The sequence below is a fragment of the Capricornis sumatraensis genome, chromosome 3 (genome assembly GCF_032405125.1).
Source record: "Capricornis sumatraensis isolate serow.1 chromosome 3, serow.2, whole genome shotgun sequence".
NCBI classification, from domain to species: domain Eukaryota; kingdom Metazoa; phylum Chordata; class Mammalia; order Artiodactyla; family Bovidae; genus Capricornis; species Capricornis sumatraensis.
The window spans coordinates 149,215,238-149,241,941 of record NC_091071.1 but is presented as its reverse complement, the minus strand read 5'-3'; the positions used below and the strand labels follow the sequence as shown (position 1 = coordinate 149,241,941).

The following is a 26,704-nucleotide window of genomic DNA, read 5'->3' as shown; positions in this document are numbered from 1 at the left end:
CCCCCCCTCCTCTTCTTTACTACCCTCTCCTCCGTTTGCACCTTTCTTCGGGCTTCACGCAGAACCTGCGAATTTCGAAAAGGTGCTAGCAGAGTGGGAGAAAAGAGGTGTTAGGGGGTTTGGTGTGTTTTTTTTTTTTTTTTTAATTTCTTGATTTCCACATTTTTCCTCCGCCTTCGCGGCTGCAGCCGCCGCCTCTTACCTGTTCCGCAGCAGCCGCGCGCCGCTGGCAGCTGAGGGTTAGAAAGGAGCAGGGTGTACTTTGAGATTTTAAACAAAAATTTTGAAGAAGAAATCTATTTTTCTCCCGTCACCCCCCCCCCCAACTGCCTCTCTCACAGCCTCCGAGCTCTTTTTTTCCGGTGGTTGTTGGGGGGTGAACCATTTTTGGCTCCCCCGCCGCAATTCTGACCAGGTCAGACTCGTGGGGAAGGGGATTTGTTTCTCCAGCCTCCGATTCCTCTGCATGCACCTGGCGCTGCTCCCTTTCCCCCTACCTGTTGCAAGTCTGTAATCTTTGCAATTGAGACTTGCTTGCAGGCACTCCAGCCCTCCATCGCTCCCTACATTTTGCAATTGTCCGGGGGAGGGCACCTGCTCTACCTGCCAGAAATTTTTTTCAAAAAAGAACATTGCTCCGCGCTCCCTCCTGGCCCCTCTCTCCCTGCACTCTCGCGCTCCTGCCCCGCCCCAGGTAAAGGGGGAGACTCGGAAAAGATGGTGCTCACCGCGCTCCTCCTGCTTCTGGCCGCCTGTGCGGGGCCGGCCCAGGGTCTGGGCTCCTTCGTGCACTGCGAGCCCTGCGACGAGAAAGCCCTCTCCATGTGCCCCCCCAGCCCCCTGGGCTGCGAGCTGGTCAAGGAGCCGGGCTGCGGCTGCTGCATGACCTGCGCCCTGGCCGAGGGGCAGTCGTGCGGCGTCTACACTGAGCGCTGCGCCCAGGGGCTGCGTTGCCTCCCCCGGCAGGACGAGGAGAAGCCGCTGCACGCCCTGCTGCACGGCCGCGGGGTTTGCCTGAACGAAAAGAGCTACCGCGAGCAAGCCAAGATCGGTGAGCGCGCTCCGTGTGCCAGGCAGCTACACGGCGCACGGGCGGGGGGCGGGGGGGGGGGTGGTTGTGGGGGGGGCACGGGACAGGCTGGCCCCTCGCGCTCTGCCCAGCAAGTGGCTTAGAGCCGGGGTGCTAGCCGAGAGGAGGGCGGGGAGGGTCCCTGCACTTCGGAATCGGAGCCCCAGCCGATCCTGCTACCCCAGGAGTCGGTCTAGCCGAGCCTCTCCGGGTTTTCGCTCCTTCTCCTCGTCCCTACCCCCACCTTCTTCACCCCACCCCTCCCCCCACGACTAAACGGCGACTCTGAGCTCCTATTTCTTCTCTAGATGCAAATCCTCAGGTACTCAATCTCCAGTCCGAAAGTGTGCATCTTACATGATCAACTCCCTCTCCACCACCCCCAATATGTTGTGGGTTTTGTTTTTTTTCTGAACTTGAAAAAAAATGCCTTTTGTTAAAATATTGCTTCAACTGGGGACCTGGAGAGAGAGGCGTTACCGGTTTTCGGTGCTAATTCTACCTTTGTCCCTCCCAGCCCCCCACCCCCCTACCAGTCCCTCCTTGACGTTTCTATTCTCCTACCCCGCCCCCCCCCGACACGGGCGCACACGCACACTCACGTGCACACATAACGCACGCACGCACCCTTGGTAGCTCTTGCCTTTGGGGCGGGGGCTTTGATGCCCCTCCCACGTGCACACTAATTGCTCTTGACTTGATACGATTGACTGGTCGTATGTAAAAGATACTGAAATGCAAAATATCTCTTTTTCCTCCCAGGAAAGGAAAGGTGACTTTGGGCAAGCTCAGAGGCGGCGGGGAGGTGGAGCAAGTCGGGGGCGGGGGGGGTGGGTAGTGAAGGAAAGGAATGGGAAAGGTGGGCTTGATGTTCCAGGGCTGGCTGTTCCTGAATCGAACTCCTTTCCCCTGCTCCTATTCAGATTTTACCTAGGAAGAAAGGTAGATATAGGGCTGGGAAACAAGAAGAGATGTGAAATTCAGACACCGCGGCTTCCCCGCCAGTGCTAATCCCCCACGCTGTCGCGTCGCCCCTCGAGCTCTCAAGCCAGATCACAAGTGGGTGTGGTGTAAATGGAAGAGGGGCCCTGGAAATGCAGAATGCAAAATCAAGGGGGCGGAGACGGAAAAGCCACGCACCAGGCGCCTCCCCTCCACCTCCAAGTAGCCCCGCCCCCAGGCTGCCCCGCCCCCAAATTCGCAGTTCTGGAGTTTAAAAGGTTGACAGAGCTGCTTGTTCAATTGAAACAGTTCTGCTTCCTCTTGGAAAGTTACTTGATTTTTTTTTTAAGTTTAATGAACTATACACAAAAGTCTAGGTTCTGAGCATTGGTCCTCCCCCAAAGGGGTTAAGACTTGGCTAAATTGCATTTATTCTGTAAGGTATTTTCTTACTGGGACAATGCCTTTCCCTCCTATCTCCGTCCATTACGAGCACCCCAACACGAGTTGTCTTAACTGTAAACTACAGACACTCTCATGTAGGAAAGGAGTGCGTCTGCGGTTGAGAAGAGAGGCACGAGAGCTTTCCTGGGCTCGACGTGGATTCCCGCAAACCCTGCAGGTTTTGTCTGTCCAGCTTTGCAAGAGGTAGCGTTTCTCCAGTTTACGGCCAGCAAAAAAGGGAGAGGGCAATGTGCAGGTCCCGGAGGCCCCTGAGGACGGTTGGTGAAGTTATTTTTATTAAGAGCCAATTTTCAAAGGCGGTCCCGCCCCACCTCCCTTCATCTTGTGAGATGTGTGGAAAAGCTTAGCACCGGCACCACCGAGGCGGGGAAAGGCATGAATCGATTTCCTGGCTTGGGAGAGAGAGCTCTGGGTAACAATCCGGTCACAGCGAAAGTATGCAAGGTATCGCTTGGCCGCATTCTGGCCCCACTTTTATTTGCCCAGCCGTGTGGTTGGTGTAATGTGGTTGGTGTGGAGGGTGAGGGCGCGCAATTGCTGGGAGAGCAAACTGGCGCATCCAACTTTCCAGTTCAATCCCAACCCCTCCCCACCCCCAACACACACACACAAGGGCTTTTGTTCCAAGCAAGATGAGATGCCCTTTAGACTTCTCTGCAGCCCCTTCCTCAGCCCCCACCTTCAAAGTGCCTTGAAGCACGGAGCGGCCTCCCCCTCCTCCCCCCACCCATCCCAACCCCTCTGAAAGACTCCACCTCGCCTAAAGCAGGTGCCTGATCCGCTCCGGTTGCTGGATGGCTGCCCTTGACCGGTAGCTGGAACTGACGCCTTCCTCCCGGACAGATGGGATGGGAGTGGGCCCTCCTGGCTGGCGTTTTTCAGCTTGGGTGGGTCTCCCAAAAGTTGGAGATGGTGCAGCGACAGTACTTAAAGAGAGGAAAACGAACAGAGAAGAGGGAGGAGAGTGTCGGCTCCTTTGGCCAAAATTGCTGACCCCCGACATCCAACCGCCACGCCTCTCTACCAATATCGAGCAGACATAGATGATGTATGTATATATACACATATAACCAAAAATATGTGTATAGAGAGATAGCTGTAGGGTTTTTTCAACAACAACAAAAAAAAAGTGCATTTCTAGAATCAGAAATGGGGAGCAAAGGAGAGAGAGATGGCTAGCCGCCAAAGCTTGTGGGAGGAAGAGAGCAGGGCAGGCGGGGACTGGTGTTTGCTAGGCGCGTTGCTGGGCAACGGGAGAGAGAGTGCGCCTTCGAGCCGGGTCCTGGGAGCGCTCCGGGCCCTGCATTTTATTTTGGCCAGTTCAGGGGCAGAGACAGATATAGAAACAGAGGGCAGTGTGTATGAGGGCTGGAGCTATTTATTGGACCAAGCTCAATAAATATGGGTGAGCTGGGTCGAGTCTGGGGAAGGACCGAGCTTTGCTCTGGCATTCTTTGGAGAAAGAGCCTTGTGGCTTTACTGGCCCACATACTTTACCCGTGTCTGGAAGATCACTCTTGTGCTTGTGAGACATTAAGTTTGGGATACAGGGAGATGTGGGTGCTGGGTTTCAGTTCTGTCATTGAGAAATAAGAGGGGAAGAGCAGAAAATATGCTTCTCGGAAAGAAAGAAAAATTACCTAAATAAAAATGCATTCAGCCTTTGCCTCTTTGAGGGATTTGGCCCTCCATCACCCTGGCTTCCATTCCCAGCCTAGTCCAAAGGCCCTGTTGAAATCAAGTTCCAGGGTTAGGTTTATTGGCCAAATTTATGTCTGGATTGAACAAGATGCTGGAAAACTGAAGGAGCCAGATTCCTTTCCCACCCCTATCCCCTCCCTTTGAAACAAGTCTTTGAGAGGCTGGTTGTGCCCTGAGCCAACCAAAATGGGAACTGGGAAGACAAGAAGAGGGCGCTTTTAACTTGACTTTTCTTGCCTCCCCACTCCTTTCCCTTCCTCTTCTTTCTGCTGTGTCAACTCAGACTGGAAGAGCACGCACAGTTGGCCACAGTGAGAGTTCATTTTCTTTCCATTCCTCTTTTTCTTCCCCCTCCTTTCTTACCCCTCCCTCCCATCCCACCGCCTTTTCTATCCCACCCCCTTCTGCATCCCCCAACTCCAAGACATCCCCAGGGGGCTTGGCTTTTCAATCAGAGCAGCTGTGCTAGTCCTGGGGCTCAGGGTCGGATTTGAGCAGGCAGGTGGGCTTGCAGCTGCAGAGGGAGGACCGGGCTGACCTAGGAGCCAGGGGTCACCAGAAGGTTACAACAAAGAGCATGGGAGCAGGAATCCCCACGGAATCCCCTCGGTCCCCTTAAGGCGGGGGAGGAGGGAGGAGCTAGCAGGAAAGGAAGGTGATTTTTGTCTAAAGCTTTTACTTTGTACTTGAGCGATGTATTTAAAACTCTGGGTTATTTAATGTTTGGAAAATAAAATTTTGGAGAAGGGACCACCGCACTCCAGGCCCACTGCCTCCAGAAACCGGAAGAACATCGTAAACAGATCAGGTACCTATGAGATCCCACCGGAAGCGGAAGTGAAAAGCAGAGAATGGCTGCCATGACGTGGATCCTATCTGGTGGGGTTTTGTTTGCATGTCTGTTTTGCATTCTTACTATGGTAGGTCGAGAAGTTACCATCCCCAGAGACCATCCTTCAATTGTAACCTGGCAATATGTTTTCCAAAACAGTAAGATTTATTACATATCTGCAAAAATAAGTAAGCAAATAAACAAACAAAAACAGTTCTAAGCTTCCACTCCCCTCTCCCTCTACTCACAGAATTCCCCATTCTAGTTTCCAGCTCCAATTCTTTCCATGATTTCTGTTATGATGTCTTTTTCTTCTTCTTTAATATAAATCCAAAGAAGTGACTGGGAATCTGTATCAGAGGTGAAGTAGCCCTTCCTGCCTGGCCACTCAGCTTAGCTAGGTTTGAGTGTCTCTCCAGGAATTGTCTGGGTATTGGCCAAAGAATGCTACAGCTGGAAGGGACCTGCCATGATCACAACACCTTGGCAGTCAGGCCCTCATTTTACAGATAAGGACGCTGAAGCCCGAAGTACAAGTCACAAGCCTAGAATTAGGTGCTGGGTTAGAGGCAGAGCCAGGGCTAGAGCTCAGTCTTAGAATCTGGTTGAGCCTAGTCCTCCTAGTCCTAGTTCTGCTCTTCCTGGCTTTCTACCTTAAGTCCCTGGGGCTCTGGCCTGGGCCAGGTCTAACCTGCAATGAGGCCTTTGGCAAATATTACCCACTGCTGTCATCTCATTGCAGGAGGGGCAGAGGGGGCATGTTGTGAAGATGAAATAAGAGCTCAGGACTGGGAGTGCTCCGTTTGAGGAGAAGCAAAGTGGCCCCAAAGTGGAGAAAGCAGTACCCCTTTATTTTCAGTCTTGTTCTGTTCCATCCCCTTTTCTGCACGGTCTTGCAGGCAAGGCTGGCTTAGGTGAGGGATTTGGTGCGGGATGGGGGCTGCGGCGGGGCAAGGAGGGTGGAAAGGGGTGTGTTCAGCCCAGACTTCAGGCCCCATGTGCCAAACTTCATTTTCTGAATGATAGGGAGCTGTCCTGATGTGGGCAAGCAGGCAGGCCCTCGCTGCCCCTTGGCTGAGCAGCAATCCACAGTCTCTAAGGAGCCGGCTTCCTGTGGTAACCAGCCTCCTCCAGCAGGAGCTTCCACAAAGCCGGGCAGCAGGATGTTGAGATCCGAGCTGGGGTAGGGTGAGGTGGGATGAGGGAGTGATCGGGGGATTTTCACATCAGAAACAGAGAGAGAAAACCACATGCCACAAAAGTTGATAAGAAAGAGAGAGAGAGAGGATCGCCAGGTTTTTTAACACAGTCAGAGCTCTTTTTGAAGAATAGGCAAGGAAGGCCTCCTCCAGTTGACCTGAGGATTTGTTGAGCGCCATCCTCACATGCCTTGGAGGCTGCGGCAGCTGCTCCCTTGGGGGAGTCCCAAGAAGGAGGCAGATAAGATAAAACTCTCTTCCCAATGGGTTCGACCACCAAGGAAGTCCTGGAGGGGGTTCTAAAATAAATGTGCACGCTCAGTCGTGTCGGACCCTGTGACCCAATGGACAGAGTAGCCCGGTGGGCTACAGTCCATGGGATTTCCCAGGCAAGAATACTGGAGTGGTTTCACACTTCCTCCTCCCGGGGATCTTCCCCACCCAAGGATCGAACCTGAATCTCTTGCATCAGCAGGTGGATTTTTTTGCCCCTTACTCACCTGAAGCCCCTTAAATAGGTAGTCTCATTTTTTTTTCCTTTTTGGTGGGATTTTCCAGGACCAGGGATCAAACCTGTGTCTCCTGCATTGACAGGCAGACTCTTTACCACTGATGCACCAGGGAAGCCCCTAGGTTATCTCATTTTTGATCCCCATCCTAAACCATCACAGACCAGCCCTTCTCTTGCCAAATCCTGAAGCAAGATCCAAATTGAATTGGCACTCAGAATCCAGCCCCGTGTGACCTATTCTGACTTGCAGTGATGTTCTATGTGGGTCCTTGTCATCCTGAACTGTGTAGATTGTACCAGTAAAGCTGTACTGAGCATGCTCCCCAGTCTCCCTGTCCCTCAGGGAAGATGCCTCTCATTCCAGACCCTTCAGAGCAGCACTGTCCAACTGAAGTACAATATAAGCCACATACAGATGTCATTTCAAGCTTTCTAACAGCCACATTTTTAAAACAGGTAAAAAGAAATAGGTGAAATGAAATTTAATTGTATATCTTTTCAGTATATCCACAATAATATTCATATAGATTCAAAATAAGCCATTCTAATGAGCTATTTTAATAAACCATTTAATAAGCCATTCTAATGAACCACCTGACGTGGAGAGCGAACTCATTTGAAAAACCCTGATGCTGGGTAAGATTGAAGGCAGGAGGAGAAGGGGACGACAGGATGAGATGGTTGGGTGGCATCACCGACTCAACAGACATGAGTCTGAGTAAACTCTGGGAGTTGGTGATGGACAGGGAGGCCTGGCGTGCTGCAGTCCATGGGGTCACAAAGAGTCAGACGCAACTGAGCGACTGAACTGAACTGAATGAGCTATTTTACATTCTGTCTTTCATATTAAGTATTTGAAATCTGAGGTGTATTTTACATTTACAGCACATCACAGTTCAAACATTGAATTTTCATTGGGAAGAGTTGATCTGTATTTTTAGCTTTCATAAGATTTACAGTTGAAGAAGTTGATTCATATATCTGAGCTGTCCCAAACATATTCACAACTTTTCCGATAGCCAAAGGTATTGGTTGTCTAAATTAATTTAAATAAAATAAATCTTAAAAATCAGTCCCACTGGCCACACAAGTGAAGTGAAGTGAAGTGTTAGTCACTGAGTTGTGTCTCACTGTTTGATCCCATGGACTGTAGTCCGCAGAATTCTCCACGCAAGAATGCTGTAGTGGGTAGCCATTCCCTTCTCCAGGGAATCTCCCCAACCCAGGGATCAAGCATGGGTCTCCCACACTGCAGGCAGATTCTTTACTGTCTGAGCTACCGGGGAAGCCCTAGCGTCAAAAACCGCACTGGCTAGTGGGCACCTAACCAGACAGGGCAGAGGCCGCCAGCAAGCCCCTCCCACACCTGTGAAGGGAACCTGTCTCCACTCTCTGCTCTTGCTCCAAAAGAGTCAAACAGGAAAAGAGTCTGAGCCTTAATTGCCAAAAAGGACATTGTTTGACCCTTAACAAGTCTCTCTTAGGAGGACCTGGCCTGGGGGCCGGGCGGGGCGGTGGGGTCGTCGACCAGAGTCCAAACAATCTGCTCCCTGCCGCCCCCTTCTGGTCATGCAGGGCTTTCCAGGGAATTTGGCAAAATTGTGCTGTTCTGAATGGGCCGTGATGAGTTGCCAGTGGGACTGTGGCCAGGTCGGAGAAATGGCCCCTCACTTCCTCCTTCTCATTATCTCCCCTCACCCCATTGAAAGGCTGCTCCCCACCTCACTGCTCCATTACCTTCTGATTTTGGGGGGTGCATTGTTGCTGTTCAGTGGCTATGTCCTCTCTGACTCTTTGCGACCCCATGGACTGCAGCATGCCAGGCTTCCTCGGGGGTGCGTATAGGGAACAGACACAGACATTTTTACTGAACACGCTCCACCTTCCCCAAGTCTAGAGACCTGGTTGGAGATACTCATGCTGGGTGTTGTCCATAAGTATGTATTTCTCATGTGTAAATTTATCACCAGCTGCTGCCCAGGGGTCAAGAAATGTATACCAGAGTCACGGCCCTGCATCCTAGTTCGTCCTCAGGGAGAAAAAGTGAGGAGGATCGTTTCTTTTACCTAGAGGATGTGTGAGTGGGACCCCATTCTTTCATTCTAGGGAAGGGTCACCAACCTGACACTTGCCACATCTACACTGTGAAAGGTAGTAGGTCACCTTTTCTCTCTCCATCCTTAGGGAAGGAGACCTAGTGCCTTAATGCAGCATGAAGGAATGAGGTTACACAAGGGACGAACTTCCAGGCAGTGTTCTCTAAGTGGAAACTGCTTCTCAGAAGCACTTGGGTAAAGTTCCTCTCACTTGGGGCTGGCAACCTAGACTCCCCGGGGACGAGGGTAGAGCCATTGCTTCCCAGCAGACCTTTCTGCAGTCCAAGGCGCCTGAGACCTCGTGATCTACAAGCAGACACCTGTCAGCCACGTATCACAGCCACCAGATTTTTAGTTGATGATGGAAACAGGGGAGGTAGGAGGCAACAGAGTCCTTACAACGGCAGAGACCTGTACTGAGAGTTCACTAGCACGTAACAACTCATGGAATCCTCATGACCCTATGAAGAGAGGGCTGTTGTCATCCTCCCCATAAGTCAGATGAGAAAACTGAGGCAAGGAGAGGGGAGGAAGCAACTAAGAGAGGGCAAAATACACCTGTACCAGGATTTAGTGAAGCACTGCTAGCAGCCCCATCTTCCACTCAAGAAGGGAGACTGACAGTCAAGGGCTGGGAGTCCAACTCCTGATTCTGTTTATCTGCTTTGCTGTAGGTGTCTTTATTTCCCTGCTCAGGATAGAGATGTTGGTTTTCCTGGCCTGAAATGGAGAGGGGGCTGTAGAGGAGCTAAGAGCTGGATAAGCCTATTGCTCTCAAGGCCCAGTCACTGACTCTCTGAATCTGCTCCCCACCTTTGCCACGTACCCCAAATCAGCAAGACTCCCTCCACATGTCTATTTGCAGCTCCTCCCTACCTGCAACTGTTCCTTTGGATGACAGTTGTGTGGATTTCTTTTCCTCTTGCAAAGTCCGTGCTCCTTCCCTTTTCAGCCCATAATTCAGGTGAAGAAAGAGCCCAGAATATGCATGTCTGTTACTGACCACAAAGGAAAAGAAAACAATTTTCCAGGAAAGACTGGGGCAAGGCAGGCCCTGGTCAGGGATGTCATGGGGAGGGCTGGGGATAGTGCAGCTCCCGTAGGAGGCTTCACAGCCCTCCCTACGGTCCCTGTCCCTTTTTTTTATGCAGAGACACACAATGTAATTCAGTCTCTTAGCATCTGCAGCTGGGAAACGGTCAGACTTCAGGAGGCTAAGACATGTCTCACATTTTTTTCAACAGTGAACAGTTGATCCATCATTTTCCCAGAAGCCTCATGTTGTAGCAAAGAGCAGGAGGCTGCAGGTTGGCTAGGAAACAGGGCAAAGTGGGGAGGAAGCACGGAACATCCAGCCATCCCCAGGCACGGATCAGGGCCCTCCGACGAGCTGCCCAGTGGAATTTTCTGCAGGGAAGGAAGTGTTCTCAATCATTGCTGTCCAGCGTGGGAGCCACCAGCCATGTGTGGCTATCGAGCAATTGAAATGTGCCTCAAACAACTGAGAAGCTGAATTTGTAATCTGATTTAATATTTATTCTTTTCAGTAGACACATGTGGCTGCTGGTTATCGTACTCAATAGCACAGTCTTAGATCAAAGAAGCCCAGTAAATGTAGGGGACCCTACTTCTTCCTGCTCCTGAGGCCCACCTCTCTGCCCCTTGTTCCCTCTGTAGTAAATTCCTGTGTTTAAAGGCAGGTCTGTGGGTGACATGACCCCCCAGGGCATCCACTTAGCTCCCACATGCCGCAGCTAGCCTTGCAGAACTGCCGCTAGGCCTGCACTTTGTCCCATGAGCCGATTCACACATCTCTCCATTTCAAGATTCTTTACTGAAGACTATGTGCTGGAGAGGCTAAGATAAATGACAAAGTTCTGCCCTTAAGACGCTGACTGTCTGAACTCCACAGGGGGAGCTAGAATGAGAGCTGGTGGAAACCCAGCTCCCCTTTTCATTTCTGGTAGAGAAATTCTGGGCGAATCCCTCTTTCCTTCTGGCAAGAAAAAGAGACTCTTCCTCTCCCAGGTCCAGGTGGCCTGGCAAAGCCCTACATCCTTCCTGCACTGTGAGTTCCAAGTACGCCGCAGCTTCTTCAATTTCTGTAAGCAAAGTTGCAATAGCTGATCCATCCGTTCTTCTCTAGTTTGGACTGTTAAGTCAAGATAGCATGGGAAACAACGACCAGACTGGGCCCAGGCTGTTAATGGTGCCAGGGTAGGACTAAGGGCCCCAGGGTAGAAAGTTTGATCGTAGTTTCAATCATAGCAGCAGGTCTCCGTGGCGGGCTTGGGGAGGCAAGATGCACTGGCACTTGTGTTGTGAGGAGTAGTGCCCCCCCCCAGCTGGGGATGCGTCTGAGTCTGCAGCAGCTGGGCCTGCACCCAGCCACCCTCAACATTCACTGGGGAAATTTTCTGGTGGTCCAGTGGTTAGGACTCAGCGTTTTTACTGCCAGGGCCTGGGTTCAATCCCTGGTTGGGAACCAAGATTCCACAAGCTGCACAGCAAAAAAACAAAAAGTTCACTGGGACACGAGGATGACACAGTCCTCAAGCAGCTTTTCGGGTTGCCAAGGGCGGTGCCTCAGTGGATGCTGTTGTATCAGTATGAATGGGCAGCATCTTAGGAATGAACCAGAAACTGAGTTGGCTGCCCTAACACGGCAGGGCTGGTACCATCAGAGAGCCAGCTGGCAAGACTAGGGGCAGAACAGAGCAGAGAATCAGAGCTCAGCCTAACGACAACTATCAGGACGCTGCGAGAGCCCTTGCTTTCTTGACACTGATTTAAAGGGTCCTGCCTCCACAGCTTCCCAGAGAACGGGACAACAGTGAACACTCACTGCAGAAGCCTTTCGAAAGGACAGCTAGAGATAGGAAGGGAGGTCCTAGACCTGCTTACCTTCTTTCCCTCATCATTATGCTTGCATTGTTGACTAAAGAAACAGCCAGGGTTTACACACTGATGGTCTTGTCCCCTCCCTGCCATCCCTCGCTTCACGTAAGTCCTTCCCAGTCTATGCACGTCCCTCTTCCTGACTCTAAATGCATGCTGAGAGTGGAAGGCTGGGGTGGTGGTCAGAGAAGAGAAGGAAACCACAAAACGTTCCAGATTTTAAAACTGCTTACAAGTCCTACAAGGAAGCCTGCAGCCATCAGTCTCCTCTGCCACCTACTGGCCATATGCAGGTACTGACCTGCCAGTTGACTGAGTTCCAGAACCTACTGCATTGTTAACTACCTGAGAGACTGTTATTCACGTGCAGCGCAACTTCACCAGGAAGTCCTAAATCCTTTTGCAACCCTGACCCATTTTCATTTGATGAAACAGCTCAGGAACTGCCAGTCTCCTTTGCCTTCTTGAGTTATCTAAAATCTAAACCCTTCCAAAATTGCAAGCCTATTTATGACTCGGCCCCAAAGTAGCTGAGTAGGCCTAGCTGGCTCTGGCATCCCAGCTCCAGTCTTACTTTCCAGCCCTTTAATATTCCAGGCTCCTGCCCTGGCTCCAATCCAACTTTCCGCTGTCTCTCTGGAACCTACAGGTGACCACAAGACCCTGATTAGTATCTGATACTTGACTCCCCCGCTGCCTAAGTAATAGGTCCCATGGGGTTGAGTGGCACCAAAACCTGGGAAGCACATCAAAACTTTAAGCCTGCCCTTCAGAAGCAGCCCAAGAGTCTGCACACTGGGGAGGGAACCCTGCCTTGGTGAAGCCAGGGGAAGGACAGAGGGTTTGCAAAAGTATCTGGAGTTCCTTGGAGAATGGCAACCCACTCCAGTATTCTTGCCTGGAGAATCCCCATGGACAGAAGAGCCTGGTGAGCCACAGTCCACGGGATCAAAAAGAGTCAGACATGACTGAGCGACTAACGCAGAGAAGGTACAAGAATCTACATTTTGTTCCCCAGTATTGTCCTTGCTTAGTCTCAAGGCTAACACCTTCACAGGAAAGACTGAGAGAGGTCTAAGTAAATTGCCCTAAAGTTTCCTGAACCGTTGTGAACAGCCCGTCCTCCTCCCAGGAAAGGTGACTCCAGGTTCAGGGCAGCCCACAGCACTTCTTGAAGATCCTAAAATATGAAGGGCCTTGAGAAGAGCTGCCGATGGTGGGGTGGGGGGTGGGGCCATCAGCCAATGCACTTGCACGACCACCAAAGCCAGAGCCAGAAGCTCCATGAGAGAAGGTGCAGCCGCATCTGGAGGATGACACCCTCTGACCAAAGGGAGACAACAGGTGGCCGAGGGTAACGAGTCGCACCCTCCCCCCAGATGTCTCTAAGAACTAGAAAGAGCGTCACTGGGATGGAAGCATGTTCTTGTGGCCCCAGGGGAAAGCTCACCCTTCTTCCACGCACTGGTCAGCACCCGGCTGTCTGGCCCCACTCCCCCTCCCTTCAGCTGGTTACAATCAGCTGGGAAAGGGGGTGGCCATGCACCCCCACAATGCTCCCAACCTTTCAATGGCAACCACCTCTTGCCGTCTCCCCTACTGCACCACTCAGGTGACAGTCAGAATGCTTGGTGATGTCCAGGGAGGCTGAGTGACGTGTCAGGTCACTCAGTAAGATGGGACCAGCCCATGGTCAGCTTTTCCTCTCCTCACCTACTTCTTCCAGATCGGAGCCTCAGGTGTGGGCCTGAGTTACTAGATAACAGAGCCCTAATCTTTCACTTTGTACCGAGTCCCCCAAATCAGCTTGTTCCACCCTGCCTCCTGCTCCCATCGCAGCTCATCCCACAACCAAGAAAAGCCGGTTTATGCCACAACCTCACTCTGTCAGCTAATCCCCCGAGGGCTCCATTCTACGGGCCCAGTGCATCGCCATGTTGGTTCATCATCCCAGCGGGTTTTGATAAAGTAGAGGCAGAGCCCAGGGCAGGACATGGTCGGAGAAGGGAGTGAAAGGCCAGAAGGGGACAGAAATCCTAGTGCTGGGCTCTTTCCAGGGAGTGCCTGCCCACTCTTTTGCTGTGTGTCTCCTCCCACCTTCTTCTCCAGAAACTACGTCCCTTCTCCTGTGGATAAATACCCAGATCAGCTAACCACCCAGAACACTGCACACCTCTGGAGGCTTCTTTAGGGCGGGGAGCTTCCCTAAAGGGGCTTAAATCTGCTGGACATCCATTCAATTAAGTCTGACAAACCCTGAGCCTAGAGACAAACGGGTGCTCGGGTGCTTTCTGCCACCTGCCATCCTGACCAGATGAGGCCGGGTCTCCAAATGCCTCCCTCATCACACACCTGGAACTTCCCCTGGGCTGAGAACTCCTGCCCTGGGGATATGCAACTCCTCTCACCAAACTGCTCCCTCTCCACACCTCTCCTCGCCTCCTGGGGAGCCCAGTGAGAGGAGGATTTCCCTTCATCCCTGGTGGCTCAAATGGTAAAGAACCTGCCTACAATCCAGGAGACTGGGGTTCCATCCCCAGGTCAGGAAGATCCCCTGGAGAAGGGAATGGCTGCCCACTCCAGTATCCTTGCCTGGAGAATCCCATGGACAGAGGCGCCTGGCAGGCTACAGTCCATGGGGTCACAAAGAATAACTAACATTTCCACTTTCTGGGGCCACCCCAAAGCCCTATTTTCTTTTTCCAGAATTGAAAATGAAAAGAAAGCAGGGAAGACAGGGCTCCCTGCCCCTGCCCATCCTGCCCTGCACCTGCTCTGGCCCTGGGCATCCTGGCCATGCCCTGCCCACCTGGGAAGAGCAATCCGGGTCTGGTGGGGTCAGGGAGCTGAGAGGAGGGACCCAGGGGAGGGTGCCTATGAGAGGAGAATTTCATGGAAATCTGTGGACCAAGAACAGGCCAAAGGCTGGGGGGTGGGGGGTGGAATTAAAAGATCGACAAATAAATGGACAAAGTCCTGGTTCTTTAAAGGTCATAAGTCAGCTAAGTATAGACTGTCACCAAGTCACTGCTATATATAGCCACTCCAGCCCCAGCCAGCTGTCTGCCGCTCTTGGCCGGGAGCTATTATGTCCCAGGTCACAGAGCGCAGGGCCAGCTCTGAGCAGGGAGCAAGGCCTCAGGCCCCATGCCCCCTACCCCCACCGCCTGCACTAATCCCCTCCAGATCCCATATCCTGGCTCTCCGGAGTCCCTTCCTCCTGTTCTCCCTATGATTTCCTCCCCCACCCTGCTAGCCCAGACACCCCAGGGCCCTCCTGCCCTCGGATCCCTAAATGCAGATGTATTTCAACTCCAGCAGTTCCAAAAGCAGGAAGATCTCACTAGAGGATGGACTTGGCCTCTTGTCCATGCCCTGGCAATCCCTTTTCCTCTGAGAGCCTCGACCTCCAGACAGTGTTCTTACACCTCAGCCCTGCCTCCAGCCACGTCCCTATCTATTTAGCCAGCTCCACCCCTACCACCACCACCAGACAGGGCCTTCCCTGGTGGCTCAGGTGATAAAGAACCTGCCCACAAGGCAAGACACTTGGGTTCAATCCCTAGGTTGGAAAGATCCCCTAGACAAGGGAATGGCTAACACACTCCAGTATTCTTGTCTGGAGAATTCCATGAACAGAGGAACCCGGCAGGTTACAATCCCTAGGGTCATGAAGACAGGACAGGACTGAACACTTCCATTTCCACTTCCCAGCAAACGAGTCCCTTCCCTGCCCCCAGACTGCCCTCTTCCTCCTGGGTCACTTCGCTGCTTGTGTCAGCTTGACTTTCCCAGCGCTCTCCTACTCCACGAAGTCACCCTTGCTTTGCTCTGCTGGACTTTCTGCCACTCACAGGCGTGTGGGCCCGTGTCCTGATTCTCATTCCCCTTTCCGCAGTTTGGGCAGCCCCATGAGGGTGCAGAGAGCCTGTCTCCTCGCTCCAAAGCTTGGAGCTCTGGGCTCCGCAGGGTTGGCTCTCAGCCGGCAGATGTTAATCCTCCACCCGCTTCTCCCGGCAGAGAGAGACTCCCGTGAGCACGAGGAGCCCACCACCTCCGAGATGGCAGAGGAGACCTACTCACCCAAGATCTTCCGGCCCAAGCACACCCGCATCTCCGAGCTGAAGGCTGAGGCTGTGAAGAAGGATCGCAGAAAGAAGCTGACCCAGTCCAAGTTCGTGGGGGGAGCTGAGAACACCGCCCACCCCCGGGTCATCTCGGCGCCTGAGATGAGACAAGAATCCGAGCAGGTGAGGCCCAAGGACCCTCTCTCCATCTCCCTCTATATCGGCACCCTCAGTCTCTGCCACCTACAGCTTTTAACCTGGCCCCCAGCTGTCTAAATGAGCGTGTGTGGTAGCACTTTATACACCCAGGGGTCATGGCAGGGGAGGCAGAGGAAGACCTTGGGTAGCACCTAATCTCGACAAAAGGTGGTGACTTTCCGTGCAGACCCTTGACCCACACACCTCGGCCACTGCATTCTGCACGTCTAGGTGACTCCCTGGGGTCTGGCCACGCCTCTCACGCCTCCGATCCGCACACAGGGGCCCTGCCGCAGGCACATGGAGGCATCCCTGCAGGAGCTCAAAGCCAGCCCGCGCATGGTGCCCCGCGCCGTGTACCTGCCCAACTGTGACCGCAAAGGGTTCTACAAGAGAAAGCAGGTACGTACGTGAAGCTCCTTCTCTACAAGAGAAAGCAGGCCCATCCAGTGCCCCCAGCTCCACTTACTGAAGAGACTGGACACCTGAAACTAACACAGCTCTGTAGATCAACTCGACTCCAGTAAAACCTGGGGAAAAAAAGAAAGCCGGCATGCCCCGTCCCATATCCCATGTTGAGGGCATGCATGCTAAGTCGCTTCAGTCGTGCCCCACTCTGTGCAACCCTGTGGACCCCATGCCCGCCAGGGTCCTCAGTCCATGGGATTCTCCAGGCAAGAATACCGGAGTGGGTTGCCGTGCCCTCCTCCATGATGGAACCTGAGTCTCATGTCTCCTGCATCGGCCGGTGTGTCCTTTACCACTGACGCCACCAAATCTCCACCTCTAAATGCCTGGATTTCTGTATTAACAACACTGTGTCCCCAAACACCAGTATCCTTTCTCCCACCACAATCATAACTGACCCCATTCCCACCTACACTGTAATCTACTCATGTTTTAATGATTCACCATAGGTACCTGAGTTCATCTAAAAGGAAACTTTCTATCACTGTGTCACAGCCCATGTTGTCTGTGTTATTTTCTGATACACTTACATAAACATATGGGGCTTCCCAGGTCGTGCTAGTGGCAAAGAACCCACCTGCCAATACAGGAGACGCAAGAGACGTGGGTTGGATCCCTGGGTCAGGAAGATCCCCTGGAGGAGAGTACGGCAACCCATTACAGTATTCTTGCTTGGGAAATCCCATGAACAGCATAGCCTTATGGGGTACCCTCCATGGGGCTGCAAAGAGTCGGACATGACCTAGTGACTAAACAACAACATCTAAGGTAGAGCTCAAGAGCCAGACAGCTTTGGGTGAATCCTTGGGTATCCTGCTTACTAGCTGGATCTTCTTACCCCAGTCCCTTTGGCTCTAGTTTATTGTGTAAAATGGAGAAACCTATTGTTCTCACGTGATTATGAGGAATAATGGAGTCATCTTTGTAAAGCACTTAGAACAGTATCTACAGTATAGTTAAGTGTTAAGTAGTGTCTTGCATGTGGTACAGCTATACAAGTGGTGCTTTTTATTATTATTACTGTTATTTAATGGGCTCCCCTCATAACTCAGTCAGTAAAGAATCTGCCTGCGATGCAGGAGACCTGGGTTCGATTCCTAGGTTGGGAAGATTCCTTGGAGAAGGAAGTGGCAACCCACCCCAGTGTTCTAGCCTGGAGAATCCAATGGATAGAGGAGCAAGAGTTGGACACGACTTAGTGACTCAACCGCCACCACATTATCTAATAATTTAATTTACCATCATTGTCACCATCATGATCATGACCAAGTTATGTCGCTCTCTGGAGAATACCAAGTTGGAGGTAAAAACCAACTTGTTTTGGGTGACATAAGACAAAGTTGTAAGAGCTAGCCAAGGACAGGCTGCCTAAATGAGCACCTTTCGCTGGGTTGTCCCATGCAATGTGGACACCAGAACCCCAAGGGTTGGGTGTTGATGTTGTTCAGTTGCCAAGTCGTGTCCGACTCTTTGTGACCCCATGGACTGCAGCACGCCAGGCTCCCTGTCCTTCACCATCTCCCAGAGTCTGCTCAAGCTCATGTCCAGTTGAGTCGGTGATACAGTGCCCTCAGCTCTCTGGGGAAGAGAGTCTGTCTTGGGGCAGGGAAGGCAAAGGGTTAGGGAGGGGCAGAGCCTCAGGATACAGCCGTGCTCACGGCCTGTCCGTCTCCCCACCCCAGTGCAAACCTTCCCGTGGCCGCAAGCGTGGCATCTGCTGGTGCGTGGACAAGTATGGGATGAAGCTGCCAGGCATGGAGTACGTGGACGGGGACTTTCAGTGCCACACCTTCGACAGCAGCAATGTTGAGTGATGCGTCCCCTCCCCATCTTTCCCTCACCCCATCCCACCCCCGGCCCCGACTCCAGCCAGCGCCTCCCTCCACCCCAGGACGCCACTCATTTCATCTCATGTAAGGGAAAAAAAAAAATACATATATCTATCTATTTGAGGAAACTGAGGACCTCGGAATCTCTGGCAAGGTCGCAACTTTGAAAACGGCAACAACAGAGATGTGAAAAGCTAAGGAGACCCCCCCCCTTTTAAAAAAAGGTTTTCTTTTTGAGGCAGTTTGAATGAACAAGGAGGGCAAGAGAGGAAGAACAAGAGAAAGAGAAGGGAGGAAAGCAGATGTGTGTAAGAGAGGGGAGGATGAGAGTCACAAGGAGGAGAAACAGAGCGTGGGCCAGAAGCATCCATCTTTACGTCCAGCCCTGGCCCGAGTGGGGAAGCCATCTGGCCAGGAGCAAGTGCAGCCCTAGGTATGGCCTTTGATGCCACGCTTGGAATTTGCCCGGCTTGGATGGGTCGCAGGGGGAGAGAGAAGCAAACAGGTGCCAGTGCCTCTCCTGGGTCAATCTCCTGCAGCCAGCAGCTCGCACGGCTCAAGCCCTGTCCTTCCTCTCCTCCCACCTCGGCACTGTTCTCTCTCCTTCCAAGTTACAAAGGAAAAATGCATTCCATCCTTCTCAACACAAGGCCGATTCATACCTGAGTGATACTAGATGGTAGGTGTTCCTAAAGCGGATCCATGAATATGAAGAATATGTGCGGATTTCACTCCCCATGCAGACTCTGAGAAATCAGTCCACACTCCGATAGTGGGAAGACATATGCTTCCAGGGTGGCGGAAACTCAGCGCCGAATGAAGCCTGTGGTTTCAGCCCTTCATTGCATCCAATTCACAGCTAGCACAGCCTTCGTGGGGGAGGATAGGCTGAAACAAAAGTGGGCTTGTATTTATCTACAAGGCTCCATATAGTCATATATAGGCATATAAGTCTATTTTCTTTATTTTTTTTTTTTACCCCTTTCTTCCTTCCTTTCTGTCAAAGGTTTGCATTAACTTTTCCAAGTAGTTCCTCTGGGGGCTGAAGAGCGTCCTCATTCTGGGGAAACCAAGAAAACCCATGTTCTTCTAACACAATCCATAAAACCAGTTTTGCCTGCCTCCCATGAGCAGCAGCAAACTCAGCCCTCTGTGGGACACTGGGTTGAATTTTTTTTTTTCATGATTTCCCATGTGCACGTGTGCTCATGTGCCACCAAGCCAGGTCAGTGAGCACACCCAACAGTGCGCCCACCAAGCTCCCCAGGATGTCACATTCACCTTTAGACCCTTGGGAAGCTACTGTCTCTGGACCCTACACCCAGAGAACCCAATCAGTCCAAGTTCAACCCCCTGGTCCTGCCCAGCGTTTTCATTTCATCTGGACAGAGCCTGCATTTGGAAAGCCTCCCTCAGCCTTCATGCTGGCAGAGCAGGAGAGAGACTGAAATGAGAGATGGCCAAGAGGGAGATGGAGGTGAAAAGTGTGAATATGGGGAAACAATAAAAGTGATTGTTCAGGCCAGAGTAGATGGAGAGAAGGGCAGACAGCTGGAGAGACAGAGGGCTAACTCCCCTGTCCTAGCTTTGGAGCAAAGCAAAAAGAAGAGGGGACAAAGCCAAGAGACACTTCCCTGGGTCCCCACCTGAGAAGCCCTCTGGGATTTAAGAAGAAGGAGAGAGGTTTAAGAAGAAAAGGAAACAGGTTGTAAGAGAGAAATGAGTTTAACCCAGCCCTGTGAGCCAGAGAAGGTGAGAAACTTTTGGTGGGTTCTAGACTGTAGGAGCTGGACAGGAACAAGGATAAGCAGATAGCAGCCATGGTTTGGAAGGGACGAGTCTACGAGCTCACCTGCCCGCCTTCACCCTGCAGTAAGGGACGGAGGCTGGAGAGGCTTTCAAGCTCTTGGTCCACCCTGGCCCCTTCCAGCTTCCTTCCTGGGGTGGGAGATGGCAGAAAAGCACAGAACAAGCAGTGAATGGATACTTTGGGGGAGCCAAGATTCTGAACCAAGAAAACTCCCATCCTCTGCTGACTCCCCCCACCCCCACAACAAATGGGCAGCCCTGATGGAGAACTCTGGCCAGGAGACGGGGCTTGGACGCAGCAAAGGAGAACTTCTCTCGCTGTGAACACAGCTCACTCCACTCTTCTCCAACGACATGACACCGTGGAGACTACTCCAGCATCGAACTTGGGGACAGTGAAGAGGAACAGCTAAGGAGCAGAAACGCTTTAGCTGGTGGCAAGCCTGCAGCTCTGGGATTCGGTAGGGGAGTGTCCCCTGTTCCCCCGGAGTGGACAGTCAGCTGGGATGGCAGAGGCATCAATCTTCACTGGACAAAGGGCCTGATGGGATGGCAGCCGTGAGGACTTCCTTGACCTGCTGTGTGTCCACGTGGCCCCTTCCTGCACCACTGTCCCCAAACCCCCGACCCACACTTCAACGTCTTAGGCCAGTATTGTCAGCCTTTCCCACTTCACTCTTCTCTCCACCCATTCTTTCTCTGGATCTTCAGCAGTCATCTAAACTGGGACTGCCACGTGGATACTGGGGTGCCATTCCCCCTAAGACTGAGCCAGGAATTTGCAGACCCCACCCCATCACCTCCCACCAAGGCCTGGACCCAGTTCCTGGTTCCTGAGAGGGGGCCGTCTTTTCCTCCCACTCTTTACTGGACTTTGAAGGGGCCTCGGCTCCTTCCATGGGCTCTTTGCAGTCAGCCACAAGGTGGGGGGTTAGGGCCTGTTTTAATGCCACCCCTGTCTTCAGATCTCCAGAGCTCACGCTGACAACCCCAAATCTGTGAGTCTCTGCAGAGGGGGTGGGGAGACTCTGGTCCTCTGGCCACTCCCTAGAGGATGCTGGACCTTCAGACAGAGCCCAGGGTGGGAGTCCAGGGGGAGGGAATCATTGAGGAAAGTGAGGCCTCTGGGCAGGGTGGTGAGCAGGCAGGTGTGGCGAGCTGCCAGCTGTGAAGTTCCAAGCAGGGACCTTCTTGACCCCAGGCTGCCTGTTGGCCACTGTCTGCTCACCCAGAGGCCTCAGGCTCCAGGTTTTCCATAGCCTCAAATCTAAACATTGGCCCGTAGAGCCAAGAGGAGGTCTCTTCCCATCTCCCTTTGACTCAGGCCTCACTCCAGCAGAGGAGACCTGTCTCCACCACTGCCGCCAGGTGACTGAGGGGGTCCCAGCCAGGACTGACCCCCCGCCCCGCCTCAACCCGGGGAAAGCAGGCGGTCTGGGACAGAAGCGACTTGGACATTTCTCAGACAGCCAGGCCTAGAGAGACAGGCCTGGAGACATTCAGCCCCAACTCGGAGAATGACGGGAGGCCCTGCGCAGTCCCTCCTCCTGTCTCCTCACCATTTTCCCATCACCACCTCTGTGGTCTCCATGGTAACCCAGTGGGGCCAACCTCCCCTGGGGAAGCGGGCCTGGACCACCACTCTCCCACTGCCCAGTTCGTCAGCAGCCACAGGGCTACCATGCGGCCACCAAGCCCCCCCTCCACGTGGGGCAGTGCCCCACCTCCATCCGCTTAGCCCCCACAGGGCTCCAGCTCAGATGGGAATTGCAGAGAGGAGTGGGCCGAGGAGAAGCAACGCCCCGGTCTTGGAGAAGACACAGTTGGCTTCCAAGATTGAGGAGGCTGTATTTTGAGAGGTGGTTGTACTGGGCGTTGTACTGTCTTTGTTTTTAAAACCACTAAAGTGCAAGCCTTATTTTGCACTTTTCTCTACTTTTTTTTTTCTTGTAGGTTTTGGTGTCTTTTTTTAAGCATCCTTTCTTGGTTCCCTAATGGAGTATATAGTTTAGCTATTTCCACAGACTCTGGCCTCCTCTCTTTAACTTTTTTTGGATGGAGGAAAGGGGAGGTGGGGGGTGGGCAGCCACTCTGCACCCATTCACCCCACCTCTCTGGTCCCCGGCCACCAGCCCGAGTCCCGGACCGTCCACCACCATCATCACACAGTAGCCCACATGGATAGACAGTTGTCAGACAAGATTCCTTCAGATTCCGAGTTGCCTACCGGTTTGTTTGTTTTTTTTAGACAGCAATAATCACAGCACGTATTACTGTAGTTCTTTATAGTTGGACATACATACACACCATAGTGCTATTCTCTCCTCTTTTTTTTGTTTTTGACTTTCCTGTTTTTAAATAAATGCTCATAATCTTTACTGGTGAAAGGATGAAAAAAAAAAATTAACCAGCAAACAAAACCTGTTTGTGGAAAAAAAAAAAAGCGGGGGAAAAAAAAATCACCTGAATGTGGAAGAGCTCGCCTCCTGTTTAGTGTTTTGTACCTAAGGAAATAAAACAAAACAAAAAACCCCTGAGGATCTCACGTTTTATTAAAAGAAGTGAAGATTGCTGTATACTATTTATTCAACTTATAATTTATGTTACTCCTTGATCTTTGTCTTTTATCGTGACAAAGCATTTATTTAATAAAGTTATGCATTCAGTTAGCCTGCCTCAGCTTCCTCCTCTGGCCCAGGGAAGGTAGGCGAAGGGAGAGAGGACAAGGGGAAGAAGAAGGGCCCAGGGGAGGTAGGACTAGGGCCTGCGCCCTCCAGAGAGGCCCCCCTGGACCCGCCTTCCCACCTGGCACTCTGGTGCCCCCTTCTCTAGCTCTTCAAAACCTTTTCAGTGAGTACACATAGCACTTAAGAGGGCCAGTAGTCCTGCGGGGTCAGCTGCTATTACCACTAGGACTATTACCATTATTACCATTTAAGCTTAGCTCCTGCTGCCAAAGAAAGTCATCTTATTATTTATTTATTGGCTTTGCTGGGTGTTTGTTACAGCGCAAAGGCTTTCTCAAGGTTTCTCTAGTGGCGGCACATGGGTTTAGTTGCCTCTGGCATATGGGATCTTAGTTTCCAGACCAAGGATCAAACCCCAGACCTTTGCATCGAAAGACAGATTTTTAACCACTGGACCACCAGGGAAGTCCCTAAAGAAAAGTGATCTTAATTGACTCTTAAGCAAGTGATGGGTCTCTTCTCCTCAGGTAGGACTTTAAGGAAGGCATTGCTAGAATGTACCTCACAAGATCTTAACTCCTGGGAACCTCTGGTCAAGGTGAATCCCACCTCCTGCTTCTGCCCAGCTCTCCGCTGCCATTTCCACCCGGCGAAGAGGAACATTATGAAATGGCTAACCCTCCATCGACGTAAAGGGCACGGCTCCTACCGTCCACCCTTCCTTCCTCTGGCCCCTTCTCTGAGGCTCTTCTCCCCATCTGCATGTCCCCTCTTCATCCTCGAGTCCACAGTAGGCACCGCCCTTCGTGTACCCCCCAACTGCCCCCAACAAGGGTCTCCGTCTGTGGGCACAGTGGGGGAATGAAGCTGGGGGCATCTCCACTCAGCCCAGCCTGGACCTGGTGCCCTGCCCTGTCCGAGTCACGTGGCAAGCAGAGTCACTGGTAGTGTCCCTGCCTGGCGAGGGGCTGGCCTGTGGCTGGGCACACGGGCTCCTGAAGCTCTCTCCCCTGAGAGCACTCAAGCCCGTGCACAACCTTGCAGATGTACCGCCGTTCAGCCAGTACCCAGCAGGGACGGGAGAGTTGGAGGGTGGGACAGCGGTGCTGGGAGGGGTGTTGTAGGGGTGCTGATGGGGGTGGGGGGTGCAGAAAGAGCAGCGTGCAGGAAGGCCATGCTGGCCCAAGTGCTGCCACAGGGCACCACCAGCCCCGGCACTGTCTCCTGGCCCCTCCATTGGCAGCTGCTCACCCACATACTGCCTTGGGGTGGGGGACAGTGACCTAGGATTTTTGGCCCCTTTGTTCCTCCTTCAAGGCTTGTCCCACCCCCCAGACCCACTCCTCCTTGCCCCCTACCCCTACAACCCTCACCAACCAACACCCTGTTCACCTCCCCACGTCATTAGGAGATCTGGCTCCAGGCTGCTCTGCCCTTCAACCTGCTCCTCCTGGCACAGTTCATCATTGAGACCCACAGCGCCTTGCTGATCATTCATTCCTCTGGAGGCCTTGTGATCTGGACCTGGCAGGGGCCTGGGGTCTGCTCTGTCCCATATTCACCCTTAGGTGTGGGGGCTGATCGGAGACCACACTCTGTTAGCGAAAGTGAAAGTGGTCGTCCCTCCATTGTGTCCAACTCTTTGAAACCCCATGGACTGTAGCCCGCCAGGCTCCTCTGTCCACGAAATTCTCCAGGCAAGACTACTGGAGTTGGGCTTCCATTCCCTTCTTCAGGGGATCTTCCCGACCCAAGGATCAAACCTGGGTCTCTTGCATTGCAGGCGGTTTCTTTACCGTCTGAGGAATCAGAGAAGCCACACTCTATCCACACTCTATTAGAAATGTTCTCAACTCCAAGGTCCTCCATCCACTGCAGCCACTCTCTGAGCCTGGCTTCTCTCAGGGGTTCCACACGGAAAATCTGAAGATGCTACTTTCCCATTCCAAGCCCAGCTAGCTCTTTCAGTGAGAGGAATGCGGTGAGAGGGCTGCGGTGTCAACGCTTTACTCAGTGGAGAACGAGAGCCTTTGGCCTCCCACATTCTGTTTCTCGATTCATCAACACTTCCCTGGCTCGGCTTCCTTCCCCCAGGAGCCTGGAGCCCACGGCGCTCCACGGTTAGCATCTGCTCGTCTGGTGTCGCCTGCCCTGCAGCCCCTCGGCCCAGGGAAACCTCCGCTTGTCACTCCTGCACAGCCCCACTGAGCCCTGCTGGAGAAAGTCCCAGAGTCACGGGAGCTGACACCACCAAGGGCTCACCAAGCTCCAAAGCCTGCCTGGGGAGTCCCCCACCTCCCCCTCCCATCTACTACACAACTTCGGGCTCTGCCTCCCAGTGTCGCCTGGCTACCAGGGAAAACCAAGACCCACCTTTGAGTACATCCTGCCTCCCCTTCCCAACCCAAATGGAGTCAGCCACTAAACCACGGTCACGTTCCACCCTTGACATCACTCCGCCTCTGTTTCCAAGGGACGCCTCTTCCTTTTCTCTCCCTACCCATCCCCTCCATCAGCCATCCCCTCTCCTGCTGCACTGGCGACAGAGGAGAGGCAGAGAAGGGGACGGACAGGCTGATGGGACTTGCTCATGAACCACATATGAGAATGACGGGAGGGTCAAGGATATTTTCTCCACCCAAAGTCCCCCAGACAATTCAAGTCCAAAGTGCCCTAAACTGAACTCGTACCATAAGCTCATGTACTTTGCCCGTCTGATTTTATAGCTTAGAAGCACAAAGGTCAAAACCACAAGCAAAATTTGGACTCGCCATCCCCACTCTTGAACTGTTCTCTCTTCATCTCCTTTCTTCTCCTCCTCCCCGTCTCTCTTTGCTCTCAGAGAATGGAATCACCATCCACCCAGCTGCCTCGGCCTGACTCTCCTTAACCTCTGACACCTGATAAGGTCCCAAATCCCAGGAATAAGCCACCTCGTTGACAGCTCTCCGTTGACAGTCTGACTGTTCTCATCACCTCCCCTGCCCGCTTCAGACCATGCTCTCTTCTCACCTGGGTCATTGCAGTTCCTTCCTGCTGGGACCTTCCATCCCCACTCGTGTCCTCCACGCTGGACACTGCAGTCAGAACTCACTTTCTAATGCACAGATCATGACAAACCTACACAGAATATTAAAAAGGAGAGACATCACTTTGCCGACCAAGATCTGTCTAGTCAAAGCGATGGTTATTCCAGCAGTCATGTACGGATGCGAGAGTTGGACCATAAAGATAGTTAAGCACCAAAGAATTGATGCTTTTGAACTGTGGTGTTGGAGAAAACTGTCAAGAGTCCCTTTGACTGCAAGGAGATCAAACCAGTCAATCCTAATGGAAATCAACCTTGAGTAGTCACTAAAAAAACTGATGCTGAAGCTGAAGCTCCAATATTTTGGCCACCTGATGCAGAGAGCACTCACTGGAAAAGACGCTGATGCTGGAAAAGATTGAGGGCAGGAGGAGAAGGGGATGACAGAGGATGAGATGGCTGGATGGCATCATTGACTACATGGACATGAGTTTGAGCAAATTTCAGGAGATAGTGAAGAACAGGGAAGCCTGGTGTACTGCAATCAATGGGGTCACAGAGTCGGACACAATTCAGCAGCTGAACAACAACTAGTCACATTATCCTCTGCCTAAATTCCTTGACTCTTGAGAGCTTTCAGTCCAAAACCCTTTAGGAAGATACCCAGGTCCTTCGTGGTGGGCCCTCCTCACCTTAAACCTCCCATTCCACAGGCAGCCTCAAGTTCACGCAGGTCTCCACGGTCACTGTGTAGCTCATGCTGGTCCTCTGTGTGAACCCCACCATACACGCATGCACACTCACATACACACGCTACTCCTTTCTCCAAATGCCCACTTCCTCCTTACGCCTCTGCTTTTGCGTCTCCCAGGACACAGATGTCCCTCTTAATTTCACCGGGCACG

General features: G+C 52.4%; 1 protein-coding gene across 1 annotated transcript; it reads left to right on the top strand.

The window, feature by feature from the left end:
- The first annotated feature begins 577 nt into the window (after positions 1 to 577).
- Positions 578 to 22,660, top strand: IGFBP5 (insulin like growth factor binding protein 5). Its single transcript, XM_068966890.1, has 4 exons — positions 578 to 1,051; positions 15,734 to 15,963; positions 16,261 to 16,380; positions 18,129 to 22,660. The coding sequence occupies exons 1-4, from the start codon at positions 718 to 720 to the stop codon at positions 18,258 to 18,260; spliced, it is 816 nt and encodes a 271-aa protein (XP_068822991.1). The 5' UTR covers positions 578 to 717; the 3' UTR covers positions 18,261 to 22,660.
- Positions 22,661 to 26,704: the final 4,044 nt, after the last annotated feature.